The sequence below is a fragment of the Bombina bombina genome, chromosome 3 (assembly GCF_027579735.1).
Source record: "Bombina bombina isolate aBomBom1 chromosome 3, aBomBom1.pri, whole genome shotgun sequence".
Classification (NCBI taxonomy): domain Eukaryota; kingdom Metazoa; phylum Chordata; class Amphibia; order Anura; family Bombinatoridae; genus Bombina; species Bombina bombina.
The window spans coordinates 113,063,427-113,077,870 of NC_069501.1; the positions used below are offsets into that span (position 1 = coordinate 113,063,427).

The 14,444-nt window shown below is 43.2% G+C and overlaps 1 protein-coding gene across 1 annotated transcript in view; it reads left to right on the forward strand.

Annotated features, from left to right (window-relative positions):
- The window catches only part of GART (phosphoribosylglycinamide formyltransferase, phosphoribosylglycinamide synthetase, phosphoribosylaminoimidazole synthetase), a 360,923-nt gene that overhangs the window by 211,283 nt on the left and 135,196 nt on the right, over window positions 1–14,444 (forward strand). The window contains exons 14-15 of the mRNA XM_053705959.1: window positions 7,701–7,899; window positions 8,252–8,503. Of these exons, the coding sequence (XP_053561934.1) occupies window positions 7,701–7,899; window positions 8,252–8,503 (451 nt within the window). The remainder of the gene's footprint in view (window positions 1–7,700; window positions 7,900–8,251; window positions 8,504–14,444) is intronic.

A 14,444-nucleotide genomic window follows, 5' to 3' on the forward strand; every position in this document is an offset into this window, starting at 1 on the left:
ATCCGGGACCGGATCTGGTGGGGGGCAGACTCTCTCTCTTCGCTCAGGCTTGGGCAAGAGATGTTCTGGATCCTTGGGCGCTAGAAATAGTCTCCCAGGGTTATCTTCTGGAATTCAAGGGACTTCCCCCAAGGGGGAGGTTCCACAGGTCGCAGTTGTCTTCAGACCACATAAAAAGACAGGCGTTCTTACATTGTGTAGAAGACCTGTTAAAAATGGGAGTGATTCATCCTGTTCCATTAAGAGAACAAGGGATGGGGTTCTACTCCAATCTGTTCATAGTTCCCAAAAAAGAGGGAACGTTCAGACCAATCCTAGATCTCAAGATCTTAAACAAATTTCTCAAGGTCCCATCGTTCAAGATGGAAACCATTCGAACTATCCTTCCTTCCATCCAGGAAGGTCAATTCATGACCACGGTGGATTTAAAGGACGCGTATCTACATATTCCTATCCACAAGGAACATCATCGGTTCCTAAGGTTTGCATTCCTGGACAATCATTACCAGTTCGTGGCGCTTCCTTTCGGATTAGCCACTGCTCCAAGGATTTTCACAAAGGTACTAGGGTCCCTTCTAGCGGTGCTAAGACCAAGGGGCATTGCAGTAGTACCTTACCTGGACGACATTCTGATTCAAGCGTCGTCCCTTCCTCAAGCAAAGGCTCACACGGACATTGTCCTGGCCTTTCTCAGATCTCACGGCTGGAAAGTGAACGTGGAAAAGAGTTCTCTATCCCCGTCAACAAGGGTTCCCTTCTTGGGAACAATTATAGACTCCTTAGAAATGAGGATCTTTCTAACAGAGGCCAGAAAAACAAAGCTTCTGGACTCTTGTCGGATACTTCATTCCGTTCCTCTTCCTTCCATAGCTCAGTGCATGGAAGTGATCGGTTTGATGGTGGCGGCGATGGACATTGTTCCTTTTGCGCGCATTCATCTAAGACCATTACAACTGTGCATGCTCAGTCAGTGGAATGGGGACTATACAGACTTGTCTCCGAAGATACAAGTAAATCAGAGGACCAGAGACTCACTCCGTTGGTGGCTGTCCCTGGACAATCTGTCTCAAGGGATGATGTTCCACAGACCAGAGTGGGTCATTGTCACGACCGACGCCAGTCTGATAGGCTGGGGCGCGGTCTGGGGATCCCTGAAAGCTCAGGGTCTTTGGTCTCGGGAAGAATCTCTTCTACCGATAAATATTCTGGAACTGAGAGCGATATTCAATGCTCTCCAGGCCTGGCCCCAGCTTGCGAGGACCAGGTTCATACGGTTTCAATCAGACAACATGACGACTGTTGCGTACATCAACCATCAGGGGGGAACAAGAAGTTCCCTAGCGATGGAAGAAGTAACCAAAATTATTCTTTGGGCGGAGTCTCACTCCTGCCACCTGTCTGCTATCCACATCCCAGGAGTGGAAAATTGGGAAGCGGATTTTCTGAGTCGGCAGACATTGCATCCGGGGGAGTGGGAACTCCATCCGGAAATCTTTGCCCAAGTCACTCACCTGTGGGGCATTCCAGACATGGATCTGATGGCCTCTCGTCAGAACTGCAAAGTTCCTTGCTACGGGGCCAGATCCAGGGATCCCAAGGCGGCTCTAGTGGATGCACTAGTAGCACCTTGGACCTTCAAACTAGCTTATGTGTTCCCGCCATGTCCTCTCATCCCCAGGCTGATAGCCAGGATCAAGCAGGAGAGGGCGTCGGTGATCTTGATAGCTCCTGCGTGGCCACGCAGGACTTGGTATGCAGATCTGGTGAATATGTCATCGGCTCCACCTTGGAAGCTACCTTTGAGACGAGACCTTCTGGTTCAGGGTCCGTTCGAACATCCGAATCTGGTTTCACTCCAGCTGACTGCTTGGAGATTGAACGCTTGATTTTATCGAAGCGAGGATTCTCAGATTCTGTTATCGATACTCTTGTTCAGGCCAGAAAGCCTGTGACTAGAAAGATTTACCACAAAATTTGGAAAAAATATATCTGTTGGTGTGAATCTAAAGGATTCCCTTGGGACAAGGTTAAGATTCCTAGGATTCTATCCTTCCTTCAAGAAGGATTGGACAAAGGATTATCTGCTAGTTCCCTGAAGGGACAGATTTCTGCCTTGTCGGTATTACTTCACAAAAAGTTGGCAGCTGTGCCAGATGTTCAAGCCTTTGTTCAGGCTCTGGTTAGAATCAAGCCTGTTTACAAACCTTTGACTCCTCCTTGGAGTCTCAATTTAGTTCTTTCAGTTCTTCAGGGGGTTCCGTTTGAACCCTTACATTCCGTTGATATTAAGTTATTATCTTGGAAAGTTTTGTTTTTAGTTGCGATTTCTTCTGCTAGAAGAGTCTCAGAATTATCTGCTCTGCAGTGTTCTCCTCCTTATCTGGTGTTCCATGCAGATAAGGTGGTTTTACGTACTAAACCTGGTTTTCTTCCAAAAGTTGTTTCTAACAAAAACATTAACCAGGAGATTATCGTACCTTCTCTGTGTCCAAAGCCAGTTTCAAAGAAGGAACGTTTGTTGCACAATTTGGATGTTGTTCGCGCTCTAAAATTCTATTTAGATGCTACAAAGGATTTTAGACAAACATCTTCCTTGTTTGTTGTTTATTCAGGTAAAAGGAGAGGTCAAAAAGCAACTTCTACCTCTCTCTCTTTTTGGATTAAAAGCATCATCAGATTGGCTTACGAGACTGCCGGACGGCAGCCTCCCGAAAGAATCACAGCTCATTCCACTAGGGCTGTGGCTTCCACATGGGCCTTCAAGAACGAGGCTTCTGTTGATCAGATATGTAGGGCAGCGACTTGGTCTTCACTGCACACTTTTACCAAATTTTACAAGTTTGATACTTTTGCTTCTTCTGAGGCTATTTTTGGGAGAAAGGTTTTGCAAGCCGTGGTGCCTTCCATTTAGGTGACCTGATTTGCTCCCTCCCTTCATCCGTGTCCTAAAGCTTTGGTATTGGTTCCCACAAGTAAGGATGACGCCGTGGACCGGACACACCTATGTTGGAGAAAACAGAATTTATGTTTACCTGATAAATTTCTTTCTCCAACGGTGTGTCCGGTCCACGGCCCGCCCTGGTTTTTTTAATCAGGTCTGATATTTTATTTTCTTTAACTACAGTCACCACGGTACCATATGGTTTCTCCTATGCAAATATTCCTCCTTAACGTCGGTCGAATGACTGGGGTAGGCGGAGCCTAGGAGGGATCATGTGACCAGCTTTGCTGGGCTCTTTGCCATTTCCTGTTGGGGAAGAGAATATCCCACAAGTAAGGATGACGCCGTGGACCGGACACACCGTTGGAGAAAGAAATTTATCAGGTAAACATAAATTCTGTTTTTATGTGCTGTCACATGTAGCATGACAGAAAATTAGATTTTTGTATTTGTTGTTAAACTCCTTTCTTAGTGACTGCTTTTGACAGCCATCTTGGATTGTTTTTATTTTTTTGTTTCCTTCTTAATATAAGGGGAATCCACGACTTCATTCCTTACTGTTGGGAAATACTGAACCTGGCTACCAGGAGGAGGCAAAGACACCCCAACCAAAGGCTTAAATACCTCTCCCACTTCCCCCATCCCCCAGTCTTTCTTTGCCTTTATCACAGGAGGATGGCAGAGAAGTGTCAGAAGATTTCGGAGTAGTTCCTTAGGAGGGGTATCTGCCCTTCAATATGGGACTGGAGTTTTAAGTATTCTTGTCAGCCTCTCAGTGAGAGCATTGAGAAAAGTTAGTGTCTGGAGATGCAGGGAGAGTCTTTCTGCGAACAGCTCCTTAAGCAATCAGTGTTGACTAGTTTCACTGCCTGTGAGAAAATTTAAGGAAAAAATCAGATGCGCCCTCTAAATAAGCTACAGTAATGATGCTAGTGTTAGAGTAATGTGCACTGCAACTTTGCGGTGACTGTGTAATGCTTCAAAAATTGCTTTGGTATGTATCAAGACAATAAATTGTATATAAATATCGTGACAATCTATATATGATGTGGATATATATCCTTAGATGTTAATAAATAGTATATTCATAATATGACCATCTCATATATTGTTATAACAAAAGATAGTCCACACTCTAGGAGATATTTCACAGATCTCCAGGCAGCAAACTCATTCCAGATCGATGTTGGCAGTCGCAGGTTCTGTTAAAAAGAAGAGAAGAGGCGCCAAATGGTGTGTATCGTTTACAATGCAGAAGGCCAAGCCCCCAAATAGATCTTACTTACAAGTTTGAATCCCAAGTTGCTTTTTGGAGCCATTGTGAATCTAACGCTCTAGCCCAGAGGATTACCTGTGAATACAGTGATTTGGAGCCATTGTGAATCTAACGCTCTAGCCCAGAGGATTACCTGTGAATACAGTGTTCTGGACAGCTGATAAGTGCCCAGGAGGTCTTTGTGGCACTTCTCAAGTGCCCTACATCTCGTGAGTACATTTCAATATTTGCGCATTTGTTAGTGTTCTCACTGATACACACTATTGTTGCACTTTTGTGATTTTGTCTTGCACAGCCTAACACTGAAGCAACATTGGCCTAATTACAGCTAGCTGGACGGCTGCAAATAGTTCAGAAGGCATATGTGGCACTTCTCAAGTGCTGGAAATCTTGTAAGTAAGATCTATTTGGGGGCTTGGCCTTCTGCATTGTAAACGATACACACCATTTGGCGCCTCTTCTCTTCTTCTTTTTAGTTTCACTGCCTGCTCGTTTCTTTACTCAAGTCCATGTTAGGAGCGATGCTACAAGACTGTCACACTTGAGAGGCTGTGTTTCTGTTCCACAGCATTGATTCTGGTAAGATCGTTATAATTTTTACACATATTGAAAATGCTAGAACACAGGGTCACAGTGTGACTCCTTTTATCTTAATAGAATCATGGGTTAATATCTCCTGAGGGAGGTTATTGTACAGTCGGGATTAATCAAATGTGATGCTTTGATTTTATGCTGCTTTATGTGTGAGATTTCATTGGGCTCATAGACTGTTATGTGCATGGAACACACAGGTTTTTACTTTCACTTTGAGTGCTGCACAGCTTGTAGCTTTGCACACTTTTTCTCATAACAGGGGTGGTCCTGTCTTGCACACCACGTGACCGGGAGTGGTCGCACTTTCATTTCCTCTTTCTGACCGAGCTAGCTGTCGGAGAAGACATTTCTCTCTGTTTTGTCTGGGTCTTGGAGGTGGTGAGTGCCTCAGCCATTGGGAGTATAAAGGTGCCGTATTTGTTTTATTCTGTGTCCTACTGTCATTAGCGTTAAGCTAATGGAGGATTCTGATTTTCTTGAGGGTACTCCCTCTATTCCAAATCGTAATACCTGTTTATATTGTGAGGAGGCCTTGGTATGCCCGCCCTCTCAACTATGTTCCACATGCATCAACAAAGTTATTATGTCTAAGAAGGTTAACCCCTTTAGTACCACTGAGCCGTCCACCTCTGAGGACTTGCCGTCCCGTGAGGTGCATACCCATCAATCATCTCCCTCATCACATGCAGCTTCCCGTAGCACGCCTGATCCTCCATCTGGAGGGAGCCTTTGTACCATCAGAAGCTCCCAAGCAATGAGGGAGGTATCTTATATTCTGGAGTGGGCGGAAGCCCACAGCTGTTTGCTGTCAGCGATCCACATTCCGGGTGTGGGCAACTGGGAAGCGGATTTTCTCAGCAGACAATCCTTTCATCCGGGGGAAGATTGTCTCCATCACAAAGTGTTTGCGGAGATATGCTACAGGTGGGGGACGCTGGAGATAGATCTCATCTCAATACCAAGCTACCCAGTTATTGGTCGAGGTCCGGGAATCCTCAGGCGGAGCTAATAGATGCATTAGCAGTGCCTTGGAGGTTCAATCTAATTTATCTTTTCCCGCCGTTACTACTCCTTCCTTGCAAGCATCAGTGATGCTGATTGCTCCATCGTGGCCGCGAAGGACGTGGTTCGCGGATCTGGTGGAGTTATCCTCCATGGAAGTTACCTTGTCGCAGAGATCTAGAACAAGGTCCTTTTGTTCATCAAAATCTAGATTCTCTGAGGCTGACTGCGTGGAGATTGAACGCTTAGTTCTAGCCAAGAGAGGTTTTTCTGAGAGAGTTATTGATACTCTCATTCAAGCTTGTAAGCGGATTACTCGTCGCATCTATCATAAGGTGTAGAGAACCTATTTATTCTGGTGTGAAGAGCGTGTATTCCCCTGGCATCAGGTTAAGGTTGCCAGGATCTTATCGTTTCTCCAGGATGGACTGGAGAAGGGTCTTTCTGCCAGTTCCCTAAGAGGACAGATTTTGGCCCTGTCTGTTTTACTGCACAAGAGGCTCTCAGAGCTTCCTGATGTCCAGTCTTTTGTTAAGGCTCTGATTAGGATCAGACCTGTTTTCAGATCTAAGGCTCCTCCTTGGAGTCTGAATCTTGTTCTTAAAAGTTTTGCAGCAGGCTCTGTTTGAGCCTATGCATGCATGCTTCTGCGCGCAGAGTATCTGAGCTTGCCGCCTTGCAATGTGAGCCTCCTTTTCTGGTGTTCCCTTCTGATAAGGCTGTCCTACGTACTTAGTTCGGTTTTCTTCCTAAGGTCGTGTCAGACAAGAGATTGTGGTTCCTTCCTTGTGTCCCAATCCTCCTTCTGCGAAGGAGTGGTTGCTTCATAATTTGGATGTGGTTCGCGCTTTGAAGTTATATCTTCAGGCTACTAAGGATTTTAGACAAACTCCTTCCTTATTTGTTGCCTATTCTGGGAAGCGTAAGGGGCAGAGGGTCTCTGCGACTTCCTTTATCTTTTTGGTTGAGGAGTGTTATCCACTTAGCTTATGAGACAGCAGGACATAAGCCTCCTCAGAGATTTTCAGCTCATTCTACTAGAGCAGTGGCTTCCTCTTGGGCCTTTAAGAACGAGGCCTCTATGGATCAGAATTGTAAGCCGGCTACCTGGTCCTCCTTACATACTTTTTCTAAATTTTACGAGTTTGATATTTTTACTTTTGCTGAAGCAGGCTGTAGTGCCCTCATATGAGGGTCCGCCTCTCTTTTTGTCCCTCCCATTTTCATTCAGTGTCCTCTAGAGCTTGGGTATAAGTTTCCCAACAGTAAGGAATGAAGCTGTGGACTCTCCTTATATTAAGAAGGAAAACATAAATTATGCTTACCACATAATTTAATGGAGAGTCCACGGCCCCCGCCCGTGTTCCCCGATGGGCGGCCCTCTAAATTATGTGTTTCTTCTGGCACTATTTATACCCTATTTATCCTACTGTTCCTTGTTCCCTCAGCAAAAGAGGATACCTGGGAGAGGTATTTAAGCCTTTGGCTGGGGTGTTTTTGCCTCCTCCTGGTGGTCAGGTTCAGTATTTCCCAACAGTAAGGAATGAAGCTGTGGACTCTCCTTATACAGAAGGAAATTAAATTATCTGGTAAGCATAATTTATGTTTTTACTCTTCTGGCTCTTCTATTCTGCATGACTGAGCTGTACAACTAGAGGGAGAGCGAAGTGATCAAAAAAATTGGGCTTTCCTGTTCAACAGTTTGGAGTTTCCCATTATCTTGTAGTGGACTTACTAATGAAACCCATTGTCTGCTTGCTTCCTGTATTGGTACTTAGGACATAAAGAAAGGGGTGCAATAATATAGAAATCCCCTTTTTTAATACATACAAGAAGCTGGTACTGTTGAGAATTTGGATTTGCTAACCAGGACTTTTGTTTTTATAGATTGCACAAGCGTGTAACAAGCATGATACCATTGGTCAGGACCTGGTAGCAATGTGCGTCAATGATATCCTTGCACAGGGAGCAGAACCCCTCTTTTTTCTGGATTATTTTGCCTGTGGTTCATTGGATGTTGAAGTTGCTGCATCAGTAGTGTCTGGAATAGCCAAAGCTTGTAAAATGGCTGGGTGTGCACTACTAGGTATGTTCTCTCAAAACACGCACATTTTAAATATTTCGTTTTATTTATAGGCTCTTTCAAAAGGCCGTGCTCTACATACAACCTTAGATTATTTATTTTTCCTGCTATTAAATGTGAAACATGAACTAATAAATGCAACCATGAGTTAACAAATAACGCATACACAAGGCAATCCCTTTTCATCACAAAAACTATCAATATATTTTATAATATAGAATTAGGAAACTCAGCCCTCTATGATCACCAGCACTCAGACAGCTGTGTTTTCTATTATTCCAAGTAACTTTGTAAAAAAAAAAAAAAAAAAAAAAATCTTAATCCGCAAACTATATATTTTATTTTGCCCTTACAGGAGGGGAGACTGCAGAGATGCCAGGCATGTATGCTAATGGAGAGTATGACCTGGCGGGCTTTGCAGTGGGTGCTGTAGAAAGAGACTGCATACTTCCTCGTATTGAGCAGATCGAGGATGGAGACCTAGTTATTGGCATTGCGTCATCTGGAGTTCACAGTAACGGCTTTAGTCTTGTGAGGAAGATTCTTGAGAGATGTTCCCTTCATTTTTTCTCCCCAGCACCACCTGAATGTGGGAACCAGACATTTGGTAAGACCTGTGGGTGGCAGGGTTTGAGAAAACACAACTCATCATTACTAGTCATGGGAACAAAGTCACTAGTTGGCAAAGAACAAGTTTTTAGTCTACTCAATGCTAAATATAGGATGATTAGTGCTGCAGTGACACTGATGTGATGCTTCCTGTTCTGCCCTCCCCTGGAGGAGTGATTATTGCTGCAGTGACAGTGATGTGATACTTCCTGTTCTTCCCTCCCCTGGAAGAGTGATTAGTGCTGCAGTGACACTGATGTGATGCTTCCTGTTCTTCCCTCCCCTGGAAGAGTGATTAGTGCTGCAGTGACACTGATGTGATGCCTCCTGTTCTGCCCTCCCCTGGAGGAGTGATTATTGCTGCAGTGACACTGATGTGATACTTCCTGTTCTTCCCTCCCCTGGAAGAGTGATTAATGCTGCAGTGACACTGATGTGATGCCTCCTGTTCTGCCCTACCCTGGAGGAGTGATCATTGCTGTAGTGACACTAATGTAATGCTTCCTGTTCTGCCTTCCCCTGGAGAGTAATCAGTGCTGCAGTGACAGTGATGTGATGCTTTCTGTTCTGCCTTCCCCTGGAGAGTAATCATTGCTGCAGTGACACTGATGTGATGCTTCCTGTTCTGCCCTCCCCTGGAAGAGTGATTAGTGCTGCAGTGACACTGATGTGATGCTTCCTGTTCTGCCCTACCCTGGAGAGTGATCAGTTCTGCAGTGACACTGATGTGATGCTTCCTGTTCTGCCCTCCCCTGGAGAGTGATTAGTGCTGCAGTGACACTGATGTGATACTTCCTGTTCTGCCCTACCCTGGAGGAGTGACCATTGCTGCAGTAACACTGATGTGATGCTTCCTGTTCTGCCCTCCCCTGGAAGAGTGATTAGTGCTGCAGTGACACTGATGTGATGCTTCCTGTTCTGCCCTACCCTGGAGGAGTGATCAGTGCTGCAGTGACACTGATGTGATGCTTCCTGTTCTGCCCTCCCTTGGAGAGTGATCAGTTCTGCAGTGACACTGATGTGATGCTTCCGGTTCTGCCCTCCCCTGGAGAGTGATTAGTGCTGCAGTGACACTGATGTGATGCTTCCTGTTCTGCCCTCCCCTGGAAGAGTGATTAGTGCTGCAGTGACACTGATGTGATGCTTCCTGTTCTGCCCTCCCCTGGAAGAGTGATTAGTGCTGCAGTGACACTGATGTGATGCTTCCTGGTCCGCCCCCCTGGAGAGTGAAAAGTGCTGCAATGACACCGATGTGATGCTTCCTGTTCTGCCCTCCCCTGGAGAGTGATTAGTGCTGCAGTGACTGTCCATTTAAGCAAAATAATTTTTTTTTCTCCTTCTGTCGCTGAAATTAGCATAGGACCCGAGTCTGTTGAGCACCTTTCTACCAAAGCTAAGTGTGTGTTTTGTAAAACTTCTGAAGTGCCATCTTCAGCAATTTTGTGTCTCATGTATAGTGTTTTTATCACGTCCTAATGATGTCTCTATGCTTTCAAATACTCCTGTTTCAATTTCACAGACGGATGTAGATGGCTTACCCTCAGCAATGAAGACATTTATTGCTGCTTCAATTAGGAAGACCCTGACTCAAATTCCGCCATCAAATAAGCGTAAGAGAATCGGCCCATGTTTTACCTTCCTCTAGTAACATATGTACTGATCAGACTAATAATGACATATCCTCTAATGATGATGACTCCTCTGATATTGAGGATCCCTCATCTGATACTGAACCTGATAAATCTTCATTCTTTCTAATGACACGGTGAGTCCACAGATCATCTAATTAATTACTATTGGGAATATCACTCCTGGCCAGCAAGAGGAGGCAAAGAGCACCACTGCAAAGCTGTTAAATATCCCCTCCCTTCCTTCCAACCCCAGTCATTCTCTTTGCCTACGTTAAGAGCAAGGAGATGGTAAAGTTTAGGTGTTTGGAAGAAGATTCTTCAATCAAGATTTCTTTCATGTAATTAGCAAGAGTCCATGAGCTAGTGACGTATGGGATATACATTCCTACCAGGAGGGGCAAAGTTTCCCAAACCTCAAAATGCCTATAAATACACCCCTCACCACACCCACAATTCAGTTTTACAAACTTTGCCTCCTATGGAGGTGGTGAAGTAAGTTTGTGCTAGATTCTACGTTGATATGCGCTCCGCAGCAAGTTGGAGCCCGGTTTTCCTCTCAGCGTGCAGTGAATGTCAGAGGGATGTGAGGAGAGTATTGCCTATTTGAATGCAGTGATCTCCTTCTACGGGGTCTATTTCATAGGTTCTCTGTTATCGGTCGTAGAGATTCATCTCTTACCTCCCTTTTCAGATCGACGATATACTCTTATTTATATACCATTACCTCTGCTGATTCTCGTTTCAGTACTGGTTTGGCTTTCTACAAACATGTAGATGAGTGTCCTGGGGTAAGTAAATCTTATTTTCTGTGACACTCTAAGCTATGGTTGGGCACTTTGTTTATAAAGTTCTAAATATATGTATTCAAACATTTATTTGCCTTGACTCAGAATGTTCAACATTCCTTATTTTTCAGACAGTCAGTTTCATATTTGGGATAATGCATTTGAATTAATCATTTTTTCTTACCTTCAAAAATTTGACTCTTTTTTCCCTGTGGGCTGTTAGGCTCGCGGGGGCTGAAAATGCTTCATTTTATTGCGTCATTCTTGGCGCAGACTTTTTTGGCGCAAAAAAATCTTTTCCGTTTCCGGCGTCATACGTGTCGCCGGAAGTTGCGTCATTTTTTGACGTTATTTTGCGCCAAAAATGTCGGCGTTCCGGATGTGGCGTCATTTTTGGCGCCAAAAGCATTTAGGCGCCAAATAATGTGGGCGTCTTATTTGGCGCTAAAAAAATATGGGCGTCGCTTTTGTCTCCACATTATTTAAGTCTCATTTTTCATTGCTTCTGGTTGCTAGAAGCTTGTTCTTTGGCATTTTTTCCCATTCCTGAAACTGTCATTTAAGGAATTTGATTCATTTTGCTTTATATGTTGTTTTTTCTATTACATATTGCAAGATGTTCCACGTTGCAACTGAGTCAGAAGATACTTCAGGAAAATCACTGCCCGGTGCTGGAGCTACCAAGCTAAGTGTATCTGCTATAATTTTTGGTATCTGTTTCTCCAGCTGTTGTTTGTATTGCATGTCATGACAAACTTATTAATGCAGATAAAATTTCCTTTAGTACTGTTACATTACCTGTTGCTGTTCCGTCAACATCTAATTTTCAGAGTGTTCCTGATAAACATAAGAGATTTTATTTTTTAAATCCATTAAGAAGGCTATGTCTGTTATTTCTCCTTCTAGTTTACATAAAAGTCTTTTAAAACTTCTCCTTTTTCAGATGAATTTTTAAATGAACATCATCATTCTGATACTGATAATGGTTCTTCTGGTTCAGAGGTTTCTGTCTCAGAGGTTGATGCTGATAAATCTTTGTATTTGTTCAAGATGGAATTTATTCGTTCTTTAAAGAAGTATTAATTGCATTAGAAATAGAGGATTCTGGTCCTCTTGATACTAAATCTAAACGTTTAAATAAGGTTTTTAAATCTCCTGTAGTTATTCCAGAAGTGTTTAATCTCCCTGATGCTATTTCTGAAGTAATTTCCAGGGAATGGAATAATTTGGGTAATTCTTTTACTCCTTCTAAACGTTTAAGCAATTATATCCTGTGCCATCTGACAGATTGTTTTTTTGGGACAAAATCCCTAAGGTTATGGGGCTGTCTCTACTCCTGCTAAATGTACTACTATTCCTACGGCAGATAGTACTTCATTTAAGGATTCTTTAGATAGGAAAATTGAATCCTTTCTAAGAAAAGCTTACTTATGTTCAGGTAATCTTCTTAGACCTACTATATTTTTAGCGGATGTTGCTGCAGCTTCAACTTTTTGGTTAGAAGCTTTAGCGCAACAAGTAACAGATCATAATTTTATAGCATTATTATTATTCTATAACATGCTAATAATTTTATTGGGGATACCATCTTTTGATATCATTAGAGTTGATGTCAGGTATATGTCTCTAGCTATTTTAGCTAGAAAAGCTTTATGGATTAAACTTGGAATGCTGATATGTCTTCTAAGTCAACTTTGCTTTCCCTTTCTTTCCAGGGTAATAAATTATTATCTCAACTGTTTCTGGAAGGAAGGGAACTTTTTTACCAATGGATAAAAAATCTAAGGTAAATTTAGGTCTAATAATCTTTTTCGTTCCTTTCCTCACAACAAGGAACAAAAGCCTGATCCTTCATCCTCAGGAGCGGTATCAGTTTGGAAACTATTTCCAGTTTGGAATATATCCAAGCCTTATAGAAACCTATAGCCAGCTCCTAAGTACCCATGAAGGTGCGGCCCTTATTCCAGCTCAGCTGGTATGGGGCAGATTACGTTTTCTTCAAAGAAATTTGGATCAATTCCGTTCTCAATCTCTGGTTTCAGAACATTGTTTCAGAAAGGTACAGAATTGGCTTCAAGTTAAGGCCTCCTGCTAAGAGATTTTTTACTTTCCCATGTCCCAGTTAACACAGCAAAGGGTCAGCATTTCTGAAATGTGTTTCAGATCTAGAGTTGGCTGGAGTAATTATGCCAGTTCCAGTTCTGGAACAGGGGCTGGGGTTTTATTTTATCTCTTCATTGTACCAAAGAAGGTCAATTCCTTCAGACCAGTTCCGGATCTATCAATGTTGAATCGTTATGTAAGGATACCAACATTCAAGATGGTTACAGTAGGACTATCCTGCCTTTTGTTTAGCAAGGGCATTATATGTCTACAATAGATTTACAGGATGTGTATCTGCATATTCCGATTCATCCAGATCACTTTTAGTGTCTGAGATTCTCTTTTTAGACAAGCATTACCAGTTTTGTGGCTCTACCGTTTGGCCTAGCCTCAGTTCCAAGAATTTTTTTCAAAGGTTCTCGGTGCCCTTCTTTCTGTAATCAGAGAACAGGTTTTTGGTATTTCCTTATTTGGACGATATCTTGGTACTTGCTCAGTCTTCTCATTTTCGAAGAATCTCATACGAATCGACTTGTGTTGTTTCTTCAAGTTCATGGTTGGAGGATCAATTTACCAATCAGTTCATTGATTCCTCAGACAAGGGTAACCTTTTTAGGTTTCTAGATAGATTCAGTGTCTATGACTCTGTCCTTGTCAGACAAGAGAAGTTTAACATTGATATCAGCTTGTCAAATCCTTCAGTCACAATCATTCCCTTTGGTAGCCTTATGCATGGAAATTTTAGGTCTTAGGACTGCCGCATCAGATGCGATCTCCTTTGCTCGTTTTCACATGCGACCTCTTCAGCTCTGTATGCTGAACCAATGGTGCAGGGATTACTCAAAGATATCTCAATATCTTTAAACCGATTATACGACACTCTCTGACATGGTGGACAGATCACCATCGTTTAGTTCAGGGGGCTTCTTTGTTCTTCCGACCTGGACTATAATCTCAACAGATGCAAGTCTTACAGGTTGGGGAGCTGTGTGGGGGTATCTGACGGCACAAGGGGTTTGGGAATCTCAGGAGGTGAGATTTCCGATCAATATTTTGGAACTCCGTGCAATTTTCAGAGCTCTTCAGTCTTGGCCTCTTCTGAAGAGAGAGTTGTTCATTTGTTTTCAGATAGACAATGTCACAACTGTGGCATACATCAATCATCAAGGAGGGACTCACAGTCCTCTGGCTATGAAAGAAGTATCTCGAATTTTGGTTTTGGCGGAATCCAGCTCCTGTCTAATCTCTGCGGTTCATATCCCAGGTATGGACAATTGGAAAGCGGATTATCTCAGTCGCCAAACGTTGCACCTGGGCGAATGGTCTTCACCCAGAGGTATTTCCTCAGATTGTTCAAATGTGGGAACTCCCAGAAATAGCTCTGATGGCTTCTCATCTAAACCAGAAACTTCCCTGGTAT